This window comes from Sapajus apella, unplaced genomic scaffold (genome assembly GCF_009761245.1).
Source record: "Sapajus apella isolate SASKATOON/1434 unplaced genomic scaffold, GSC_monkey_1.0 scaffold9, whole genome shotgun sequence".
In the NCBI taxonomy this organism is placed as follows: domain Eukaryota; kingdom Metazoa; phylum Chordata; class Mammalia; order Primates; family Cebidae; genus Sapajus; species Sapajus apella.
This window is the reverse complement of record NW_022436949.1, coordinates 41,195,456-41,215,394: the sequence shown is the minus strand read 5'-3', so window position 1 is coordinate 41,215,394 and position 19,939 is coordinate 41,195,456. Positions and strand designations below refer to the sequence as shown.

Sequence of the window (19,939 nt, the reverse complement as noted above, 5' to 3'; positions counted from 1 at the left end):
GTGTGATTGTATGGCAAACGGCTGCGTGTGTGTGATTTTATGGGAAATGGCTGCGTGTGTGTGATTGTATGGGAAACGGCTGCGTGTGTGTGATTGTATGGCAAACGGCTGCGTGTGTGTGATTGTATGGGAAACGGCTGCGTGTGTGTGATTGTATGGGAAACGGCTGCGTGTGTGTGATTGCATGGGAAACGGCTGCGTGTGTGTGATTGTATGGGAAATGGCTGTGTGTGTGTGATTGTATGGCAAATGGCTGCGTGTGTGTGACTGTATGGGAAATGGCTGCGTGTGTGTGACTGTATGGGAAATGTCTGCGTGTGTGTTGCCCACATGTATGTGTGATGTGTATGTGGTGACTGTATGGTGAGTGTGTATTTTTCTGTGTGTGTGTGTGTGGTGTGTAGAGGTGTCTGCATGGTGAGAGATTGTGTGTATGAGCAGTTAGCTGTAGAACCTGCCTGGTGTATGCATGTGCATGCGTGTGCCTGTGTGGTGTGGGCACTCTATTGGAAGTTTATTTCATAACCCTGGATGGAATTGGAACAAAAGCTGGACAGCGCAGCACCTGTGCAAAGGCAGATCACCTCACCTCTCCCAGGAGGGCTCACTGAAGGCACAGGAAGCAGAGGCAGAAAGAGCCTGGCAAGGGAGAGGCTGCACGGCTGCACCCCCACAGCGGCCCCCTCAGGACAGCTTTGATGCTGCACGTGCGATGGGAAGATTCCTGGGGCTCTGCACCTGCTGTCACGGACACCCCTGACTTGCAGCTGAAATAGATGGAGCCACTAAGATAACATGCATATTTTTCCAGATGAAAAACAGACACACACACACGCATGTGCCCTTCACCATCTCATTTTCCCCCAAATTCTCACAGCTAGGAGACATGCTTCGACAGTTCTTCCCAAGGTGTGGGGTGACAGAAAGTGAGTCCTGTTGAAGGAGCTGACCCAGGGAGGCAAAGGAGAGGCGCTGGGGATGAGGCAGATCAATAGTTCCAGAGTCTAACGTGCAGGACAGGCACAGGTCAGAACTGAGCCACCAGGCACGACGGAGTTAGGGGATAGGACCATCGTAAGACAGATCTACCACCTGGAACCAGACATCAGCCGCCAGGAAAAAAGCGAGAGGTCTGCGGTCCAGGTTTAACCAGGAGAGTGGGCATCAGCTGACCTCCAGGAGATGGAAGGCTGAGCAAAGTGGCACAAATGCAGAGCCAAGGCACAGGGTCAAGGAAGGATTCCTGCCACTGCAGCAGAGTCAGTTTAGTGGGCACGTTTGCAGGAGCCCTCCAGAGCAGGCTGAAACCCCCTGATATGACCGGCTCAAGGCTTGCTGGTGGAAATAAAGGAGAACATCTGGCAGTAGTAAGATAAGAGGAAAACTGTCTTCCATTTTCCCCTGGCTACCTCGACAAATGTCCACATTCTGTGTTCTGGAGAAAATTAGTCTCCCAGTAGGATGGCAGTTCTGTTTTTATGCATGGACTATATTTGGTGCATATAAACTAAAAATATCAACCCAAGGAAATGTAGCTAAAGGCAGGGCTTGTCCTCTCGCATCCCCCCAGCCTCCCACTGCCATCAGTTGGCTCTGTGCCTGGATTTAGAAGGAGTCATCCCTTCTCCCAGAAAAGGTTAGATGGCACACACTCTGGGCTTCTTAGAACCCTACCAGATATCAGTTAAAGATAGAGATCTGCCTCTTTGTTTTGTTTTTTTTTACAGAGTCTTGCTCTGTTGCCCAGGCTGGAGTGCAGTGGTGCGATTTCAGCTCACTGCAACCTCTGCCTCCCAGGTTCATGTGATTCTCCTGCCTCAACCTCCCAAGTAGCTGGGATCACAGGCATGCATCACCACGCCTGGTTAATTTTTGTATTTTTAGCAGAGACAGGGTTTCGCCATGTTGGCCAGGCTGGTCTCAAACTCCTGATCTCAGGTGATCCTTCTGCCTCAGCCTCCCAAAGTGTTAGGATTACAGGTGTGAGCCACTGTGTCTGGCCTTCTTATATTCTGACATTGATTAACATATAGGTTTAAACAGAATGGCATTAACGTAACACATATAACAATTACTGCTTCAGTTCATGGTCCCTTCTAGGGTGTGAACATCCAAGGGCAGAGATGAGGTATTTTTATTGCTGTGTTACAAGTTATCTAGCACAGAGCCTGGCAGTTGTTCAAAACTGTTGAAGTCAATATGTAAATCAAAGACATAGATTTCTAAATATTTGTGTTTATTTGCACATGTGCATGGGATCTCAGACCTCTCACGCTGGAAACTGCTTGAGAGATTACCTTGTCTGTCTTCTCACCGGTACAGGAGGTAGTTCTACAGCCGTCTTAGCAGACCACCACCAACCTCCTCCGTGAGACAGCCTGTTCCACTGCAGGGCAACTCTGTAGAAATGACTTCTCCAAAGTGATCCTAAACCAGACTCTCTAGTAACATCTACCCAATGTCTTCTCTCGCTCTGTCCCCTACATATTTTTTTCTGTTTCTTCCAGGTGAAACAAATGGCCATGTGAAGTCATTTCAAGACCACTCATCCTCCTAGTCACCGTCCTCTAGAATCAATGAATGTGGTTTATGTTCATGTCCCCCGAAACACACGGTATGCAAGACTAGAACTATGCAATTTGACTACAGAGTAGTTGGGGGCTATTACCCTGCTAACTTTGTTATTCCTGTGCTGTTAACGTCACCTACAATTGCATTAATGTTTATAACTGTCACATTTTCCTCTTGATTTGTATTAGACATCTAAAGAGTACAGTTAAAAAAAATTAAACTCAGTCAAACTAGTTTGTCTCACTGTCTACAATTGGTTTTTCAAAGCCAAACCCCATTAAGTTAAGAAACTGACTGCTTGAGATCTTGGTACATATTGGAAAACACCATAATGGGAGATGGAACTAGAACTTATGTTGGGACCTGTTCTGGAATCAGCTTTCTCTATCCCACTGCCCATCAAGTTTCCTGGCAGGAATACTTGGAGGCATCCTTGACCCCTCTCCTTCCTCACAAGTCACCAAGACTCAACAATTCTGCCTTAAAATATCTTCCTTTGTATTCCTGCTGCTATGCCCTTTGCTCAGATTCAAACACAAAATACTGCAGGGTCTTTGTTAAGTGCAAGCCCCATGGGTATTCCCTGCTTAAAATGTTTCAATAGCTTTAGCTTCTTCCAGACAAAGCCTGGATCCCTTTGTAGGGCTTGAATGTCCCTTTGGGAGCTTTTGTTATTGACATCTGCAGCCAGATATTCTCCCTCCCTCTGTGCACATCTTAAGTGTCAGCCATTCCAGTTATGTGCTTCTTGTTCCCGCATGCACTTGCCTTCCTCCTGCTTTTAGGTCTTTGCTTGTATCCGTGAGGCGTTGCTCTAGACGCCGTATGTAAATTTATGCATTCAGTCCTCACCACCATCCTCTGAGGTAGATGATATTCCCATTTAACAGATGGGGGCGCTCAGGCCGGGGGTGGTGGCTACCACCTGTAATCCCAGCACTTTGGGAGGCCAAGGCAGGCGGATCGCTTAAGGCCAGGAGTTCTAGACCAGCCTGACCAACATGGTGAAACCCTGTCTCCACTAAAAATACAAAACTTAGCCGGGCATGGTAGTGCACATCTGTGCTTAGGCACGAGAATTGCTTGAACCTGGGAGGAGGAGGTGGCAGTGAGCCGAGATTGCACCACTGCATTCCAGCCTGTGTGCTGTGTGACAGAGCGACACTCTGTCTAAAAACAAAAAGGAAAACAAAACTAAACAAAATCAAAAAAATAGATTAGGGAGCTCAAATGTTAAGCATTCTTTCCAGAGATGTGCAGTTAATAAGTTGCAGAGCTGGATGAGTCCCTTAGCCTAAAATGCCCTCCGATCCTTGGCAAACTTCTTGTCAAACTTCTGCCCATCTCTCAAGACAGTTCAAGCCTCAGCTCTTTGGGAAGTCTGCCTACCCTCTGAACTTGACCATTCAATAACACTTAGCATTCTGGGCTAATTGCTAAATGGTGGCTTCCCTCTAAGCAGCTTATATCTGAGGACCTGCCCCTGTCCTGTTCCTCCCTGAGTCCCAAGGGCCTATATTCTGCACCAGGAATCCACTGAATGATTTGCCAAATTATAAACCTTTGATAATCAATTTTTCCTGCAATGCACACAAAAATCTGGCAAAAGCTTAATTGTAGACTAGCTGGATTCTGAAAAGCGAGTCAATTATCCCAAGTTCATTGAAGAGCAGTGGTGCTTTCTATAATGTACATTACCTAAACGTGCACGAGGGCAGGAAGGTTTTCAATGACTAAGTCCAGGATACCATTTGCTCAGAAGACGTCCCTCAAGTACATCTCCTTTAGGATGCAATTTAGTCTATGAGGTGCGAGGAAGGCTGTGCAGTGGAGGTGGGAGAGTTGTCCCTGGCACATTTGGCCAGATGGGCAATGAGCAGGGAGAGGAGCTATGAACCTTGTGAAAGAGCAACCTGAACTTTTTCTACACTAAATGTTTACCCAGAGAAAATCAGATAAGTGTGAAGTCTTAAAGGAATGAGGGACAGCAAAATCCATGCCTTGCTGTCCTACCTGTGCAAACATCACCAAGGGCTCTGGCATCTATGCTGTATTAACTCTATTTTCTTTTCTTTTCTTTCTTTCTTTTTTTTTTTTTTTTTTTTTTGAGACTGAGTTTTGCCGTTGTCACCCAGGCTGGAGTGCAGTGACGCAATCTTGGCTCACTACAACCTCCGCCTCCCAGGTTCAAGTGATTCTCCTGCCTCAGCCTCCTGGATAGCTGGGGTTACAGGTGCACACCACCACACCTGGCTAATATTTTGTATTTTTAGAAGAGACAGGGTTTCGCCATGTAGGACAGACTGGTCTCAAACTCCTGACCTCAGGTGATTCCCCCCGCCTCGGCCTCCCAAAGTGCTGGGATTACAGGCTGAGCCACTGTGTCTGGCCCCTGTTCTCTTGTTTTCTGTATTCTCCATGTTCTGGTACCTGGGGCCTCGCTGACTTGGGGGAAACTGCTCCTCCAACCCCAGGGCCAGCCAGTTGTTACAGACAGAAAATGACCCCCTACAAGCATATCTTTCATAGGCAAACCTACCAGCCCAGAGCCCGCACCCACAACTACCTCCTTTCCCAAATGCTAACCATCAAGCAGATATTCCCCTGTCCTAATCACCCCAGGGTGCCAAGAAGGTAACTTGGACCTCCTACAACTTGGAACTCCTACACTCCAGAGCCTGCTGACAGTATGAGAACGAGCCAATCCTAAACCTGCTTAGCCTGTTTTCCCAGCCTGGCTTATTTCTTCCCACAAAAACCACAACAAAGATTCATGAACATGGTTTCCCACCCAGCTCCTGAGTGACCCTGGCTCTTCCCTGTGTGCCACGCCACACCTCCCACTTCCCGGGATCGACGAGTATCAAACTTCTTTCCTGACAGTCACTTCCACGTTTGTGCATCTTACCATACCCGATTAAAACAAATCCCCTGTTCATTTTAAACACAGGTTAGCCTATGTCATAGAAGAAGATTCTTTTCCTCGACCTTCCCCACAAGCTTTTGAAGCTCATAACTAGACATCATCATCATCAACAATGTCATCCTCATCATTATCCTACAGCTAAGAAAGGGAAACAAGGGCAAATGCCAGGGATTCTCCTAAGGTCCCCAAAAGGTGGCCAAGCTGGGGCTTAAACACAGTTTGGGAGTTAGTACCAAATGCTGACCATTTCCCCCCAAAAATTTACAGAAGCTCATAGGAAGTTAGAAACATGGTCCCCAGTGAACCTCAGCTGCTTTGTATATAAAATGGAGACTACAGAATATTGGTCTTTTGGAGAACTATGACAGTGTATGTGCAAGAACTTTGTAAAACATACTGTATACATGCATTTAAAAACTGGTGACCTTATGTTACATGATTAAAGTCATCAATTAATAACATGATGGCTATCTTACAATTATGACAGCTGCTTATGATGTAAGGTGTTTTACATTATCATATCACTTAACCCTGACAACAACCCTATGAGTTGATGAGTATTATTATCCCCATTTGCAAACGAGAAGGATGAGTCTATGAGAAGTTAAGAAATGCAATCGAGTTTGCATCGTTAGCTCTATGTGGAGCTATATTCGAACTCATAAATTGTCTGTCCCAAAGTTTTTCCCTGCCCTCAGAACTAAGAATACTCAAGTAAACATTTGTTCTTTTTGGCTGCCTGGCATACTAAACACACCCTAAGCTTGGAGGAGACCTGCCTTCCCATGTGGAGCCTGAAGGGGGCCTTTTCTCCCCGACCCCAAGCTATTACAACATGTGATTGACACAAGGAATAGATCTACATCTTCAGTGAGAAACTGACATGGAAATGCAGAGTGGTCTTGCCTTATACAAAATAGCAAATTGTAAGCACAGACTATAGTCCAATATTCTTCACATTATGAAAAATATGACATAGGACGTGCAGCAAAGGAGCAAAGGCATGCTTCTATCAGGTTTTGCATTCCAGAAAGCAGCTACTGCAGTCCTGGTCGGAAACAAGTGGATGGAGCAGAGTAATAGCCACTCTCCTACAGCTAAGATGTGAACTTTCAAGGCATTGAAAGAGACGGACATAATTGCCACTGTTTATGGAGGACCTCATTTGTGTCTGGTACTACATAAGACACTTTGCCTGTGTTATTTGTTGTTGTTTTTTGCTTTTTTGAGACAGGATCTCACTCTGTCACCCAAGCTGGAGTGAAGTGGCTCAATCACGACTCACTGCAGCCTTGACCTCCCTGGCTCAGGTGATCTTCCCACTCAGCCTCCAGAGTATCCGGGACTACAGGTGCCCACCACCATGCCCACCTAATTTTTGTATTTTTTGTAGAGACGGGGTTTTACCATGTTGCCCGGGCTTGTCTCAAACTTCTGGGGTCAAGCAATCTGCCTGCCTTGGTCTCCCAAAGTGCTAGGATAACAGGCATGAGCCACCATGCCTAGCCATATGTGTCTTATTTAATCACCATTTAACAGGAAAGAACACTAAAGCTCAGAGGGATTAAGACCCTTTAGTAAATGTTGGATCCATCAGATTCCTAAGACCAGGCTCCAAGCAAAGATTCCTCAAATATTTAATATGTAAAGAAGACACCTGGAGATCTTATAAAGTTGTAGATTCTGATTCAGTAGGTCTGTAGTGGGGCCTAAGATTCTGCATTTCAAGTAAGCACCCAGGAGATATAGATTCTGCTGGCTGGTGGACCACATTTTAAGAAACAATACTCTAAATGTTTGTGCTTCTTAGATGCCATCATAAAAAATACTCATGGCAGGCCAGGTGTGGTGGCTCATGCTTGCAATTCCAGCACTTTGGGAGGCTGAGACAGGAGGATTGTTTGAGGCCAGGAGTTTGAGACCAACCTGGGCTACACAGTGAGATTCCTGTCTCTACAAAAAATGTGAAAATTAGCTGGGCAGGTGGCATGCACCTGTAGTTCCGGGTACTCAGGAAGCTGAGGTGGAGGGATTGCTTAAATCTAGGAGGTCGAGCCATGATCATGCCACTGCACACCAGCCTAAAAGATAGAGCAAGACCCTGTCTCAAAAAGAAAAGACCACAAAAACAAATCCACGGCTCTTCTACTTGTTCTAAGCACTTCCCTAGGACTCTCTCCCTTTTCTAGAGCTTGGTGGCATGAGAAGAGACTCCCTCTGCAATACAAATGTCAGAATTTAACCCAATGAACAATTTCTCCTTCCATTTGTTCAATCCCCACACATTCGTCGAGTGCCTTCTAAGCCAGACACAGCAGTAGGTATGAAGGAGACCAGGATAAATGAGATAAGGTCCTGGGCTCTGAGAGCGGAGCCATGGATGGAGACAGAATGTTGTAAAAAGTCTCTGATGCGGCCATGCGCAGTGGCTCACACCTGTAATCCCAGCACTTTGGGAGGCGGAGGCAGGTGGATCACCTAAGGTCAGGAGTTCGAGACTAGCCTGGCCAACATGGTGAAACCCCATCTCTACTAAAAATATAAAAACTTAGCTTGGCATGGTGGCGGGAGCCTGTAATCCCAGCTACTCAGGAGGCTGAGGCAGGAGAATCACTTGAACCTGAGAGATGGAGGTTATAGTGAGCCAAGATTGCGCCATTGCACTCCAGCCTTGGCAACAGGAGTGAAACTCTGCCTAAAAAAAAAAAAAAAAAGAAGACTGTCTCTGAGGCTTCCATGAAAGGACAGCCTGCAGCATGCTGCCTTATGGTCCCCAGCCCAACTGCCTGCTGCTATGGCAGTTGAGGCCATTCTGACAGCTCCAGCACCATCTTCACCACTGTAAGGCTAGAGCACTTTTCACCATTGTGCTTTCCAATCATATTGATACACAGACAATTTTACAGTGGCACAACCTGTCCAGATTCTACTGTGAAAGTCCAATTCACCTACCTTGGGTTATGACTGTGTCAGTACACATATAATATCATGCCACTGTTTGTTGGAACAGGAACATGTTGAATGTTTCTTGGACTTCACCCAGGCTGGAACACAGTGGTGCAATATCAGCTCACTGCAGCCTCAACCTCCCCAGTTTAAGCAATCCTCCCACCTCAGCCTCCCAAATAGCTGGAACTACAGGCATGTGCCGTCATGCTTGTCTATTTCTAAGTATTTTTGTAGCGACAAGATATAAGTGTGGTGGCTCACACTTGTAATCCCAGCACTTTGGGATGCTGAGGCAGGCAGATCACTTGAGGATAGGAGTTTGAGACTAACCTGGCCAAAATGGCAAAACTCTGTCTCTACTAAAAATACAAAATTAGCTGGATGTGGTGGTGGGTGCCTGTAGTCCCAGCTACTTGGGAGGCAGAGGCAGGAGAATTGCTTAAAATGGAAGGCAGAGGTTGAGATTACACTACTGCACTCCAACCTTGGCAACAGAGCAAGACTCAGTCTCAAAATAATAATAATAATAATAACAAAATTTAAAAGGCCCCAGAGAGCTGCCTTGCCCCTTCCACCATGTGAGGATACAGTGAGAAGGTGCTATCTGTGAATGAGGAAATGGGCCCTCAGCATGCACTGAATCTCCCAGTGTCTCTATTTAGGACTTTGCAGCCTCCAGAACTATGAGAAATAAGTTTCTGAGGTTGATGAATTTCCCAGTTTATGGTATTCTGTTATTGCAGCCTGAGTGGACTAACACAGGCTTATATTCCAGCTAGCAAGAAGTCTAAAGAGATGACATCAGATGGCTCCCTGCAGTTCCCTATATGTGAACAGAAAACCCTCTTTCTCTAGCAAGTGCTATTTCTTTATCCCCACCTGCCTTTTTTTTTTTTTTTTTTTTTTTTTGCAATGGAGTCTTGCTCTGTCACCCAGGCTGGAGTGCAGTGGCTTCATCTTGGCTCAGTGCAACCTGCACCTTCTGGGTTCAAGCATTTCTCCTGCCTCAGCCTCCCAAATAGCTGGGACTACAGGTGCCCACCACCATGCCCTGCTAATTTTTGTACTTTTAGTAGAGACGGGGTTTTGCCAAATTGATCAGGCTGGTCTTGAACTCCGGACCTAAGGGGATCCACCTGCCTTGGCCTCCCAAAGTGCTGGGATTACAGGCATGAGCCACTGCACCCGGCCTCTTTACCCGCATTTTTATGGCACGGCCAATAAGGGAGTGGTGAGAGAGAGGTAAAGCAGCTGGAATGTGAGGAGAGAAGGCTCACACTCCTGTAGACAGCCAGCATCATTTGACTGCGGCTTCCAGATGACTATTTGGTTTCATTCCACTGAACTCCTGGCACTTTTACTTGAGTCTTGTGGTTCCTTAAGGTCATTTAAACCTATCTGAACCCAGATGCAGAGAAGATTGTAAACAGTCAGGAACACAGGAAGCTGGTCAAGATAATAGATAAGGGGAGAAAAAAAGGCCTTGGCAGGGCACTGTGGCTCATGCCTATAATCCCAGCACTCTGGGAGGCCTAGGCTGGAGGATCACCAGAGCCCAGGAGTTTGAGACCACTCTGAGCAATGTCGAAAGACCCTGTCTTTACCATGTCCAGCTAATTTTGTTTATAAATAAAATTATGATTACCTAAAAGCAAAATTAGCTGGGCATGGTAGCACATGTCTATAGTCCCAGGTACTTGGGAGGCTGAGATGGGAGCACACTTGGGCCTAGGAGGTCAAGGGTGAAGTGAGCCATGATCGTGCTACTGCACTTTAGCCTGGGTGACAGAGAGAGACCCTGTCTCAAAAAAACAGATAAAAATCTAAAACAGAGGGAAAGACCTTAATCCCATGAGCAGTTATAACAATTATACTAGAGGATACTTTTATGGCTATAATTCTTTGGGAAACTTCTACTTCCAGGTAGCAAAACATGGTGAAGATCTTGAATTGAACTTTAGGTTAAAAGATACCTTAAGGAACTCTTGGAGACTGGTTCTCTAAATTTATAGATGAGGCACAGGAGGTGTCATTGCTGAAGTCAAGGTCTCACAGCAAGTCATAAAGGAGCCAGAATGTGAAGCTCAGTCTGCTGAGTCATAATCCAGTGACCTTCCCTTGGGTTGCCTGGGACTCGCTCCTCAATTCAGCACACTGCAGCCTTTCTTCAGGGATACAATTTTGCCCTCGTCATGAACCATCTGTAGTCTTACTCATTATTTGGTTAATTCAGTCATTTTGCAGCTATATATGCAGAACCCAGCATGTGCAAGGGGCACCACAGGAACATGATAGATCAAGTCACTGTCCCAAGGTGATCACGATTTGCTTCAATTCCTCACTGTGGCCACGTTTCTTGGATTCAGTCTTCCCCCAGAAATAGCTGCTTCTCTCCCTACTATGAGAGATGCTTTACTTTCATAGTGAAAGCATTCCTATTAATGTTGATATGACAGAAAAACAGAACACAACAAAACAGGAGACCTAGCTTATGGTAGACTTAGGGTCTAAAGATAGTGAATTGGTTTTGGATTTTAATCAAGCTTTCAGGCTCCAGTAAGAATTTAATTGCAGGTGTCCTTACGGTTTATTTCACAAAATGACAATTGAAGGTGGCCTCTATATTTCTTTACAATAGCTATAAATGCTGCTCACCCAAAGAGCTGTTTACTTACATCAAGTTTTTAAGGGATGTAGTCAGTATTAATCCAAATGAAGCCCTAAAAAGCTGTGGCTACACTGGAACATTCAAGAGGGTTAGCTATGAGAAGGCATGACTCCAGCAATGAAGATATATAATCAGTAAGAAGAAAGAATACAACCCCAACAGCTTAGAAACCTGCTTCCTGCTTTTCCTTCTTAGAGGAGGTTTAATCTGGCCTAAGTCTAAGACGATTTGTCTTAAATTGACAATGCAGGCTTAAATAGTTTATTATTTTAAAAGGTGATACAACAATTTTTATTATTCATTGACCTCAGAATTCTTTCCTCGGTTTGTAACTACTGTGATGTTTGAGAGATTACTGGCATAGATAGCTTTTCTGATTCCCTCACTGTTATGTCCCCAAGTAGGAATCAAAGAAAAGCAACCTGCAATGGCTCCATGGGAAAGGAAATCCAACTGTGTGAATCCCTGTCTCCTTTGGAAATTTGAATCAGTGCTTACAACATTGAAAATAGATTTCTGCAGCAAAGTGTATCATTTATAAAGATTTTGACTCAGGATGAAGAAGGTAGAGATTATATCAATTTAATTGTACTTGTTCTAAGGGAAGCACCGTCAGCGGATGAGATTTTTCAAATTACCTCCTATGTGCAGTGTACATAGCATATGTAGAATAAATTATTTTTACAATCAATAAGCAAAATTAACTTTAAAAATAAAGTTTTGGCCAGGCATGGTGGCTCATGCTTATAATCCTAGCGCGTTAGGAGGCCAAGGCAATAGGATTGCTTGAGTCCAGGAGTTCAAGACCAGCCTAGGTAACATAATGAGACCTCATCTCTACAAAAACCTTTAAAAATTAGCCAAGTGTGGTTGCATGCGCCTGTTCTCCCAGCTACTTGGGAGGCTGAGGTGAGAGGATCACTTGAGCCTGGGAGGTGGAGGTTGCAGTGAGCTGAGATTGCACCACTACACTCCAGCCTGGGTAACAAAGTAAGGCTCTGACTCAAAAACAATAAATAAAAAATAAAAAAGTTTTAAGGGTGGGAGATATCAGAAACACCATAAATACTAGTAATAAAATTCCTAACTCTCTGATGATGTATTTGGGGATGTAGTGAGTTGAAGTCATGTAGAAATGTACCATGGTTCTTTAGCCTACTTGGAAGCTAAAGTTGAACACATATTTTCCCCAATAACTGGGTTTCATTAAGAAATATAGAATGAAACATATTAAGGTAATTTTTTTTTTTAAGATGAGGCTGGTCACGATGGCTCAGGTCTATAATCTCAGCATTTTGGGAGACAGAAGCAGGTGAACCTCTTGAGCTCAGGAGTTCGAGACCAACCTCAGCAACATAGGGAGACCCACATCTCAAAAATATATATATATAATAATTGAACAAATAAAAGATGAACCCAGTTAAAAACAGACTTACCACATGCCATCTCTTCTACCTGCTTCCTAAGGTGAAAAAGGGCCAAGAGGGGCCCCTGGAGAAAGAATGATGATAAGAGGTGCACACAGTGACAACAGGGTCTCCACACACACTCTTTCTTTAAAAAATTCCCCCATTTCTAGGGCAATGTTCTGTAGCAGAAGGAGCAATGTTGAAAGGCCTCAAAAGAAGTTGAGAAGTTGAGCCTGAAGAGAGACATAGCATGGATTCCTCAAATAGGTACCTAGGAAAGTCCATGTTATTTGGGGATAACTGAGGCATCCACACTTGAATATTTCTTTTGATTGTCATTTGAAATCTCCTGGATTTAGTTAAGTATTCTCTCTTTATCCCCTGGCACTCACTGTAGACTAATTACGTACATACTTGACACAAAATCTCCTAACACATTATGCTTTAGTAACTTCCTAGTTAAAATTTTATTTCATTTTCTTTACTGGGGCCAAGGTACAGTTTTACTATATGACTGTGAAAAGTCTACATTTTACCAAAAGACAAGGAGTAATTTTTAAGGTAATAAACCCTTAACTTGTGGCGGATTTGTAAATGTATCAAATTTACAGAAAGCAGAGGCAGATAATAATTCTCACAATGACATAAAAGCAAATAACAATTGTTTCCCTGACGATATCCTGGAATATGAAAATGTCCTTAAAAATATATGTTCCCTCTTTAAAATACATACACTTGTAATACAGTCTCTAATATGCACAAAGATGAAAGCTGGCCCCATGTATTTTTAAAATAAATAAATAAAGCAAGGTACCCAAAGGGGAAAGTTCACTACATTTTCTTTCACCTAACTGCTTTCAAATTTTTCTTGCTGTTATTTTATCATTCAGTTTGGTTTTCTGTTTTGTTTGTTTTGTTTTATATCTAGGCTGTGGTGAACATTAAAAAAAGAAAACATGAAAACCTCTCTGAAAATAGAATCCCTTCCTTTGTTATCAGGAATCGAGGACAAAGCAGATGTAAGGAGACGTGAATAACCTCACGGGCCTTTGAGAATACCCAATGTGACTCTAAAGAAAAGGGTGAAAGTGATGGGCTTCAAAACCACATTGAGATACCATCTCACGCCAGTTAGAATGGCGATCATTAAAAAATCTGGAGACAATAGATGCTGGAGAGGATGTGGAGAAATGGGAACACTTTTACACTGTTGGTAGGAGTGCAAATTGCATCAACTAACGGGCAAAACAGCCAGCTAACATTAAATGACAGTATCAAACACACATATATTGTTATTAATTTTAAATTTAAATCGACTAAATCCCCCAATCCAAAGACACAGACAGGCAAAAAAAGCCAAGACCCATTGGTATGCTACATCCAGATCCATCTCACATGCAAGGATACATAAAGACTCGAAACAAAGGGATGGTGAAAAATTTACCAACCAAATGGAGAGCTAAAATAAATAAATAGAAAGCAGGAGTTGCAATTTTTGCTGATAAAATAGATTTCAAAGCAATAAAGATCAAAAGAAGCAAAGAAGGATATTACATAAAGATAAAAGGATCAATGTAACAAGAAGAGCTAAAGATCCTAAACATATATGCACCCAATACAGAAATACCCAGATATATAAGACTTACAAAGAGACTTGGACCCCCACACAATAATAGCGGGAGACTTCAACATCAATATTAGATAGATCAATGAGACAGAATGTTAACATCGATATCCAGGACTTGAACTCAGATCTGGAACAAGTAGACTTAATTAACATTCATAGAACTCTCCACTTTAAATACACAAAATATACACTCTTATCAGTACTACATCACACGTATTTACAGGTTTAAATGAAATATTGGTTGGCTGCTTGTTAATTATTTTATTCCCTCATTTTTTTTTATGTCTCTATTGTTAAACACAATTACAGGCATACCCAGTTTTAGACTGCATTCTAGCCCGGGCAATAAAGCAACACCCCTGTTCTCTCTCCCTCTTCCTCTTCCTCTTTCTAAAAAAATAAATAAATAAATAAATAAATAAATAAATAAAGACATATGCACACGTATGTTTACTGCGGCACTGTTCACAATAGCAAAGACGTGGAACCAACTCAAATGCCCATCAATGGTAGACTGGACAAGGAAAATGTGGCGCATATACACCATGGAATACCATGCAGCCATAAAAAATGATGAGTTCATGTCCTTTGTAGGGACATGGATGAATCTAGAAATTGTCACTCTCAGCAAACTGACACAAGAACAGAAAATCTAACACAGCATGTTCTCACTCATAGGTGGGTGTTGAACAATGAGAACTCATGGACACAGCAGAGGAGCATCACACACTGGGGTCTGTTGGGGGGGAATAGGGGAGGGACAGCGGGGGTAGGAAGGTTGGGAAGGAATAACATGGGGAGAAATGCCAGATATAGGTGACGGGGGAATGGAGGCAGCAAACCACATTGCCACGTATGTACCTATGCAACAATCCTGCATGTTCTGCACATGTACCCCAGAACCTAAAGTGCAATAATATATATATATACAAAAAAAAAGCCAGTTACAATTTGCCATCATTTGCCAGTTCCAGTCTAGAAATGGCATATTACATATATATGTGTGTTATTTATGTGTGTGTATATATATACATGTATATATATTCATATAGATACCTGTGTGTTATACGTCTATGTACACATATACACATATAAATACCTGTGTGTATGTGTGTGTGTGTGTGTAGAGAGAGAGAGAAAGAGACATATTTAAATCAATGAGAGCTTTTCCTACATAGAGGTGATGACCCATCAAGATTCCTCCATGACTCAAGGCAAATTGAAACTGACTTTTAAAACAATCCAGTCACTTCCACTCTTCCCTTTGGAGTCACACTGGGTATTCTAAAAATCCCGTAAGGTGATTCTTACATCCTACATTTGTCAAATAAAATAATGTCATTCTTTTTTTTTTTTTTTTTTTGAGATGGAGTTTCACGCATGTTACCCAGGCTGGAGTGCAATGGCGCGATCTCGGCTCACCACAACCTCCGCCTCCTGAGTTCAGGCAATTCTCCTGCCTCAGCCTCCTGAGTAGCTGGGATTACAGGCACGCACCACCATGCCCAGCTGATTTTTTGTATTTTTAGTAGAGACGGGGTTTCACCATGTTGACCTGGATGGTCTCGATCTCTTGACCTCGTGATCCACCCGCCTCGGCCTCCCAAAGTGCTGGGATTACAGGCTTGAGCCACCGCGCCCGGCAATAATGTCATTCTTTAAGCCAATACTCATACACCCCATCCTTCCTAGGCAAATCTTGGCACTTTGTTAAGCATTCAGTCTTCAGAGAATTAACAGCCAGCTATGTACAGCTAATCCAGCACATCAGGGGAAAAGTGCATTTTACCTCTACCCCAAACAAAGCCGTTATATTTACCTTCAACTTTGAAGATAGTAAAATGCGGTCGGCAATGGAAAGAACCCAACGCGTTACCTGCGCAGTTCATCCACAGACCCTGGTAAACCCAAGTGGCCGTTATCACCGAGGAGGCCCGCGTAGTCACTTTCCACTCATTGGACGCAGTGGCAGCGACGAGAGCTCCAAACCCTCCGACACCAGACACCAGACCCCAGATCTGCGCTCTGGACATGTCGTGCCGCCTTCTCCAGTGACACTGTCCTGACAGAACGCCTTGGTGGTCTAGGCATGCAGCCGATAAAAAACACTTTGACAAGCGTCACAGCCAGCGGATGTGGGTAGGTGACAGCGTTTCATGCTCGGGTGGCCTGAGGAAGTACAGGAATTTAGGATCAAGTATGGTTTACCATGATGTTTTAAAGATGGCCTGAAAGAGTCGTTCTGATTTTCTACACGGGTATTTGTTAAAATTTCTTAGGCGAATTTTAAGGGTTTTGATTTCACAGATTTTTTTTAACTTGGCACCATAGTTAATGCTTAATTTTCTGTTAGCCTGAAGCTTAACGAACCATGCAACTGCCAGGTATTACAAAGTACAGATTATACAGTAACAGTTAAAGCTTATTTGACCAATTGCTTTAGTCTTGCCGCTTTTGAATCTTTACATAATTGGATCATATTGTAGGAATTCTTCTATAACCTATTTTTTTAATGTAACACTACATTTGAGGGATTTATCCATGCTCAGCAATATAGCTGTCATTCATTAAATATTACAGCTGAATACAGTATTTCATTAAATGCAATTTAATGAACACGATTTATTCATTTTCCTGGAGCTGAACGTTCGTGTTGCTCCCTTTTCTCCCTAATAACCATTGGTACAGCTATAAACGTTCTTGGGAATTTCTTCTTGTGCATGTGAGTGAGAGTTTCTCTAGGGCATATCCTAGAATCAGAATTGCTAGGACGTAGGAAACACTCCTCTTTAACTTTATAGATAATGCTAAATTGTTTTACTAAGTAGTTATAGCAATTTAGAGTCCCACCAGCAGTGGGTAAGCCCTCCTTGTTCCGCGTCATAACACTTGGTATTGTGGGCTTGTTAAGATTGCTATTTTTTCTTTCGGCCAGTCTGATAGGTATAAAGGTGTCACATGTGATTACTAATTTATATTTTCTGATTACTAGGTATGTTGAGCCTCTTTTTGTCTGTTTTTTGGTTAATTATGTTTTTGTCTACAATGAAACACAACTCTTGCTAACTTATCTTTTGAGTTGTTTGACTTTTTATAATTTATTTTTAGTTATCTATAGACTCAAGATAGTAATTTTTTGTGAATTATTTATGTTGCCGGTATCTTCCCCCAGTTTGTGGTTTGTCTTTCTGCGGCCATTTCAGAAAGAATCTCGGTTTTAATATAGCTAAATTTATCAAGTCTCACTAAGTGCTTTGCAGTTTGAGATCTTGATTAAGAAATCCCTATCTTGGGCCTGGCATGATATGGAGAAATAGGAACGCTTTTACACTGTTGGTGAGAGTGTTAATTAGTTCAACCATTGTGGAAGACAGTGTGGCAATTCCTAAGTATCTAGAACCAGAAATACCATTTGGCCTGGCAACCCCATTACTGGGTATATATCCAAAGGATTATAAATCATTCTACTATAAAGACACATGCACAGGTATGTTTCTTGTAGCACTATTCACAATAGCAAAGACTTGGAACCAACCCAAATGCCCATCAATAATAGACTGGATAAAAAAAAATGTGGCACATATACACCATAAAATACTTTGCAGCCATAAAAAAGGATGAGTTCATGTCCTTTGCAGGACATGGATGAAGCTGGAAACCATCATTCTCAGCAAACTGATACAGGAACAGAAAACCAAACACTGCATGTGCTCACTCATAAGTGGAGTTGAACAATGAGAACACGTGGACACAGGGAGAGGAATATCAGACACTCGGGCCTGTCAAGGGGTGGGGGATAGGGGAGGGATAGCATCAGGAGAAATACCTAATGTAGATGATGGGGTGATGGGTGCAGCAAACCACCATGGCACATGTATGCCTATGTAACAAACCTGCACGTTCTGCACATGTACCCCAGAACTTAAAGTGTAATTTTTAAAAAAAGTAATCAGTGTCTTTATTCTCCGTCTGAACAGTCTTAAGAACCTTAAGATGTTTCAACATGAACCACTCCTCTTCTGGCTTATGTTATTACTTTACTTCTATCTTGTTGGATGTTTAGCCCCACAAACTGCATTTTTAGTCATACAAAGGTTAGTCCTGCAAACATTGTTATAATTACATACTGTCATTGTTTATCTTCTTCTTTTTTTTTTTTTTGCTTGCAATTCCCTTTTGTATCTCGAATCTTCCTTGTCAGTTTGTTTTTCATCTTCCTAAAGTCCATTCTTGAGAAGTTTCTTTAATGAGCAACTTGCTTGTCAGATAATATTTACTCAGGCCAGGCACTGCAGCTTCTGCCTGTAATCCCAACACTTTGGGAGGCTGAGATATGCAGATTGCCTGAGTTCAGGAGATTGAAACCAGCCTGGGAAACATAGTGAGACCCCCATCTCTACAAAAAATAAAAAAATTAGCCAAGTGTAGTAACGTGTATCTGCAGTACCAGCTACTCAGGAGGCTGAAGTGGGAAGATCACTTGAGCCCAGGAGGCGGAGGCTGCAGTGAACCAGCATCATGCCACTGTACTCCAGTCTGTGTGACAGAGTGAGACCTTATCTCAACTATCTATATACACATATACAGAGATAGATGGATGTATGTCTATATAGATATCTATATGTATGTATATATGCGTATATATAGATATATATATCTATACCTATAGATACAGATCTTTACTCAGAGCTTATTTCTGTAAGGTAATTTTGCTAGGTATTAACAAAGATTCTCTCTTTAACAAAACCTTGGTCGGGCTTCCCTGAGGTCTTTTTCAAGTAGGTCTTGACTTTTAGACTTCCGTGTTTGTCTCTGAATTGTCTAATTTTTGGCAAGAATTCTGCTAAGTCAGTTTAGCTAGAATCTCCCATCCTTGATATCTGATCACCCTCAGTGTCTGTTTGGGTTCCTCATGCTCCACCATCTCACAGGTGGTGTCTCATCAACCCAGCCTGCCTTCAGCAAGAAGCTTGTCACAATGGCTTAGCCAGCATCCCCTTCCCCTGATGTTTTCTCTAAGTCATTTTCATCTGCTAGCCTCTACCCTCTCCCTGGCTATAAATTCTCACTCGCCCAGGTGGTATTCAGAGTTGGGCTCAATCTCTGTCTCCCCGACTGCAAAATCCCATCACAGTGGTGCCTATACCTACTGCGATAGTCCCCCTTTTCCTGGAAAAAGTCTGCCTTACCATCTTTAACAAGTGTCATTGAATAATTTTTTCCCTTTAACAGCATAAAGTTAAAAGTAGACAATTACTTTAGCTCAGCACTTTGAAAACATAATGCCATTTGCTGGCTGCAACTGTTGCTGTTGAAAAGTCAACAACAAGATTTGTCATTTCTTTGTAAGTTTATCTGTTTTTTTCTCTTTAGTTGGTTACAATATTCTCTTTGCCTTTGGTTTTGACAGCTTCACTTTGATTTTCTTAGTGTGGATTTTTGTTGTTGTTGTTGTTGTTGTTGTTGTTTTTGAGATAGAGTCTCACTCTCTGCCCTGGGCTGGAGTGCAGTGGTGTGATCTCAGCTCACTTTAACCTCCATCTCCCAGACTCAAGGTATCCTCCCACCTCAGCCTCCTAACTGGAACCAAAGGTGTGCGCCACTATATTTGGCTAATTTTTATTATTTTTATTATTATTATTATTATTTTTTTTTTGTAGAAACAAAGCCTCACCATATTGCTCAGGCTGGTCTTGAACTCCTGGTCTCAAATGATTCTCCTGCCTCAGCCTCCCAAAGTGCTGGGATTACAGGTGTGGGCTACCACACCCAGTGGTAAGGATTTCTTT

General features: G+C 42.9%; 1 protein-coding gene across 1 annotated transcript in view; it reads right to left on the bottom strand.

Annotated features, from left to right (window-relative positions):
• Positions 1-16,412, bottom strand: part of CLDN10 (claudin 10) — a 164,592-nt gene extending 148,180 nt beyond the window's left edge. The window contains exon 1 of the mRNA XM_032277491.1: positions 15,970-16,412. Coding sequence (XP_032133382.1) covers positions 15,970-16,183 — 214 coding nt within the window. The 5' untranslated portion in view covers positions 16,184-16,412. The remainder of the gene's footprint in view (positions 1-15,969) is intronic.
• Positions 16,413-19,939: the final 3,527 nt, after the last annotated feature.